The following is a 4,986-nucleotide window of genomic DNA, read 5'->3' on the forward strand; positions in this document are numbered from 1 at the left end:
TGACGCACAACGCAGAACTGTCGATAGCTGAATATCGTACTATGCTGATTTTACATAAGCATGTCGGTGTTCAACATCTGTTGTAGTGAATATTCTAAAACTGGTGTCAAATGTTGCGGCCATATTAATAGACACGTTGAATGTTATCGTTATGATTCTGGAATCCTGCACGTAAACTGGTTGGCAAAAAAAGAGCAAAGACGGACGGTTCACTTTCCTCATATCAGACAACTCGTAACTCTGGATGAAAATGAAGGCTTTCTTTTATTGTCACTCTCCTTTTAAACCATTAAAAATAACCTCCTGAATCCTTGTTATAACGCTGTGTATTGTGACGCCCTGCCCCTCTCTCTGCCTATTGGTTGTGGGTGGAGATTGGGAAAGGGCGTCAGGCCAATTGGTCACACCTGTGGGGGGATAGGGATCCAGAGATTTAAGGGCTGGGTAGCCATGTGTTCAGTCTCTCTTTTTGCTGCTTCTAGGCTGAGCTCTGGGCTCCGTCTTCCACCCGCCATGTGGTCCTGAGTATAATCTCTTTTGTTTAAATATAATTGCTTATGTTTACTTTAACGAGTAAAAACGGGTTACTAATAAACTAGTTTCTCTTTATGTCATGTGTGGACTCCCTTTGTTTTGCCACTACCTGACCCGGTGTGTGACAAAATGGGGGCTCGTCCAATTGTTTAGTTTGTTAAGGGTCATTTGGTCAAATTCAGCCTGGATGGTCTGAATATGGTTTGTGTGCTGGCATTTGTTTTGGGTTCCTTTTAGGAATTGTAGTTTTGCATTAGTAAGTTGTTTGGTTTCAAAGGATTGATTGGCTTATTGCTAGCACCTGTTGAAGCCAAGTCAGTAGCTGCCAGTGTTGGGAGTTCCACATGTGACTTTTGGATTTCAGTTTTAGGAGGGATTTGGTCGGTGGAGTTTGGAAGTGGTAGAGCATTGTGTCCTATGTTTTGGTTTTTTTGCTTAAAGGTTAGTGTTTTGGTTGTAGTCAATAAAATCAAGGTTGGAACTTTGAGTTTGGTTATTGGGGACAGTCTTGTAATGTGGTATGGAACCATGAATCCCCTGTGAGGCTAAGAAGACTGGTTTCCAATAGGGGGACTGGTCTTGGGGAATTTTAGTGTGGCTGCAAAAGTGGGTAGAGCGGTTGTCTCGGGAGCACATCCCCGGTGTAAGAGAGGGTCGCTGATTGCCAGTTGCCTTTTTCTTCCCGGTGGGCTAAAGTGCATAAATACCCCCCATCAGTAGCGGCACGAAGACTAGGGTTGGAGTTAAGGTAGTTATGGGGTCGCTAATGTCTTAGTTAGACAGGGCTGGGGAGGTTCCATTTTGGTTTGGCTGTCCCAGACTTTGTTAGTGGTTCCAGCTGATATTGTTTTTGTTTTTTTCTTTCTCCCATTCTATTTTGTGAGTATAGGTAGTCCAGGTATGGCGTCTACAGTGGATGAATTTGTTGACTCACCGTCAGTAGCACTACTGAATCAGTGTACTAAAGACCAGTTACTGCTAATCGCTGAGAAATATGAGATTGAGATATTGGATAAAAAGTTAAAGGAGTCTGTTAAGGGAAGTTTGATGGCAGGGTTGCTGGAACAGAGAATGATTCAACCCGTTGGGGGGACTCAGTTTTCGGTGTCTCCAGGTACTGTTTTGAGTTTTGAACAGCAAAAGGAACTTTTGTTGTTAAAGCAAACTCATGAATTACAGCTACAAGTACAACTTCAGAATATAAAACAGCAAAATGACTTGGCTTTGGAAGAGGTGAAGCAAAAAACTGAGTTGGTTAGGTTAGAGCTATAGAATAAAAAGCTGAACTTAATTCAACAGGGTATATTGCCAGGTTCAGCGGATAGTGAGAACCCTGTGTTTCAGTCTTGTGCACCAGTGGCATCTTTTGATATATTCAATAACTTGCGCTTGCTTCCGAAATTCAATGAAAAAGACCCTGATTCATTCTTTTCATTATTTGAGTCTAGGAAATGGCCGGAGGGTGATCAGGCGTTAATGTTACAATGCGTCCTGACCGGTAGAGCCCAGGAGGCGTACTCAACTTTGAGTGCTGCTGATTGTAAGGTGTACAAGCGAGTTAAGTCTGCGGTGCTTAAAGCATATGAGTTGGTGCCTGAGGCGTACCGGCAGCGGTTCCGTGGTTGGAAAAGAGGAAATAAACAGTCTCATGTGGAGTTTGTGCGAGGTCTGACTGCCCATTTTTGTCATTGGTGTGCAGCGTCTGAGGTGGACACGTTTGAGAAACTGTGCGACTTGGTAATATTAGAACAGTTTAAAAACTCGGTACCTAAAAATGTGGCTACTTATGCCGCTTTTCCACTGCATGGTACCAGCTCGACACGACTCGACACGACTCGACTCAGCTCGCATTTTTTGCGTTTCCACCGCGGTACCATGGTATCTGGTACCTGAAGTGGCTGCTTTTTCTAGTACCTACTCGCTCTAGGTTCCAAGCGAGCTGAGCCGATGCTAAAAGGTGAAGTCGGCAGACGGCCGGCGACTGATTGGCCAGAGAGTGTGACGAAGTCACGAGAGCGACATGGCAACCATGCTGGTAACATCCATAGCAGCGCCGCAGCCAACATGTTCCACTTCTCCAACTTCTTCAACATGCCAGCTAATAATAGTAATGCGATCGATGTCCTCCATTGTTGTTATGTGGGTTCTGTCCATGTGTGGGTTGCGTATGTGTTGTTTGCGTCGCGTACACAAATACGTCACAGCCCTTTCGCGCAGCCGACCCCGCCCACGTCCAGGAGGTACTATTTGCGGTGGAAAAGCACCCGTGCTGCTGTCGTGTCGTGTCGAGTCGTGTCGAGTCGAGCTACATGTGCGGTGGAAAAGCGGCATTACATCACAGAATAAAGTAGGTATTCCTGGTCAGGCGGCTGTGTTGGCCGATGAGTACGTGTTGATTCATAAAAGCAATTTCAATGCGTTAAGTTCAGATAATGTGCGCAGGGAGAGTTATGGTCATCAAAAAGGTGCATCAGGCTCTTATGCTAAGAGTGAGCATGGCATGCGAGAAAGGCAGGCAGAAGGTAGAACGTGTAATTACTGCAAAGGCGGTGGGCATTGGAAGAGTGAGTGTCCGGTCCTCAAATCAAAAAATAAATTCTCCGGTACGCAAGTAAGACCAGCGGCTTTGGCCAGTTCACTCAGCCCAGCGGTAGTGGTTGAGGAGCAGGTTGAAGCCAGGCGGCAGAAGAGCATGGAGGATTTTGGACCGTTCATTTCTGAGGGTTTGGTCTCTTTGCCGGGTAGTGTTGAACAGGTGCCAGTAAAGATACTGCGGGATACCGGCTCATTGGACTCATTTGTGTGCAAGTCTGTTTTACCCTTCTCGTCGAAGACTGACACAGGACACTTTGTGCTGGTCAGAGGAATGGGGATGGTGGTGTTCCCTGCACCTGTGCATAGGCTGTGTCTTGACTCAGGTTTGGTGAAAGGAGATGTTGAGATGGGTGTGCGCACTGAGTTGCCGGTGGATGGGGTGGACATAATTCTGGGGAACGGTCTTGCTGGGGTGCAGGTGTGGGCTGATGGTCCTTCTCCCAATATAGTCACTAAAAGTGTGCCTGGTCAAGATCGACCAGACAGTGTTTCAGATGTTGCCGTTGTGTATCCGGTCTGTGCTGTGACGCGTGCCATGACCACTGCGTGTGACGCACAGTCTTGCTACCAAGAAGTCAGAGTTGGAACCTGCTGAACTTTGTGTGACTTTGCCTGATCAGTTTAAGTCTATGTCACGATCTGAGTTGGTTGCAGAGCAGGAAAATGATGATAGTTTAAAAGAACTGTTTGACAAAGTACTTTCGCTTGGTGAGATACTTAGTTCTGCTCAAGGCTATTTTATTCAGGAAAGCTTATTGTTTAGGAAATGGGTGCCCCATGCAGAAGCTTTTGTTGGGAACCTGTTTTTCAGTTTGTAGTGCCAAGAAGGTTTCGGGACTTGGTGTTGCAAACTTGTCATGATAATGTAGCTGGGCATCCAGGGGTAAAGAAAACATATGACCGGGTGTTGCGGTACTGTTTTTGGCCCCGCCTGAAGCGTGATGTCTTAGCATATGTCAAAACGTGTCATACATGTCAGTTAACCGGCAAGCCAAACCAGTCAATCAGACCGGCTCCACTTTGTCCAATTCCTGTGGTTGAGCAGCCATTTGCACATTTGATTATTGACTGTGTCGGGCCGTTGCCTTGTTCAAAACTAGGTCATAGTTATTTGCTGACTGTCATGTGCCAGGTAACCAGGTATCCAGCGGCGTATCCACTCCGAAATATATCTACTAAATCGGTGGTGAAGGCTTTGACACAGTTTATTTTGGTGTTTGGGATTCCAAAAATTATTCAGAGCGATCAAGGCTTGAATTTTACATCCGGTATGTTTGCCGAAATACTGAAGCAGCTTCACATTAAGCATAATAAAGCTTCGGCTTATCATGCGCAATCACAGGGCGCCCTAGAGCGTTTTCAAACGCTGAAGTCTCTACTGCGCTCTTATTGTACAGAGTTGGGGTGTGACTGGGAGGAGGGGCTGCCGTGGCTCTTGTTGGCAGCCAGAGAAGTGGTTCAGGAGAGCACAGGTTTTAGCCCCAATGATTTGGTGTTTGGTCACAAGGTACGGGGTCCCATGGCTGTGTTGGGAGATAGCTGGGAAATAACAAATCCTCCCCAAAATTTGCTTGACTGTCAATGGCTTCAGGCATAGGTTGGTTTTGGCTGGTTAGGGTTAGGTTATGGGTTAGGGCGCTCCCTCATGTTACATGCAGTAGCACATGGGACTGACATGGAGTCTCCCATGCACTACTACTATGTAACATGAGGGAGGAGGGCACGGGCACAAGCAATTAAAATACGTTATGAAACTTTTACCACCATAAAATCATAAAATCAATGAAATAAAAGGAATAAAATAAATGAAAGGAATAAAATATAGGATGAGTGGTTAGGGTTAGGAGAGGGGGAGGG

General features: G+C 46.0%; 1 protein-coding gene across 1 annotated transcript; it reads left to right on the top strand.

Moving 5' to 3' along the window:
- Window positions 1-1,980: 1,980 nt before the first annotated feature.
- LOC132460222 (uncharacterized) lies at window positions 1,981-4,700 on the top strand. The gene is made up of 2 exons (XM_060055322.1): window positions 1,981-2,314; window positions 2,874-4,700. Exons 1-2 carry the CDS (start codon window positions 2,011-2,013, stop codon window positions 3,722-3,724), a joined length of 1,155 nt encoding a protein of 384 aa, XP_059911305.1. The 5' UTR covers window positions 1,981-2,010; the 3' UTR covers window positions 3,725-4,700.
- Window positions 4,701-4,986: the final 286 nt, after the last annotated feature.

This window comes from Gadus macrocephalus, chromosome 6 (genome assembly GCF_031168955.1).
Source record: "Gadus macrocephalus chromosome 6, ASM3116895v1".
Lineage (NCBI taxonomy): Eukaryota > Metazoa > Chordata > Actinopteri > Gadiformes > Gadidae > Gadus > Gadus macrocephalus.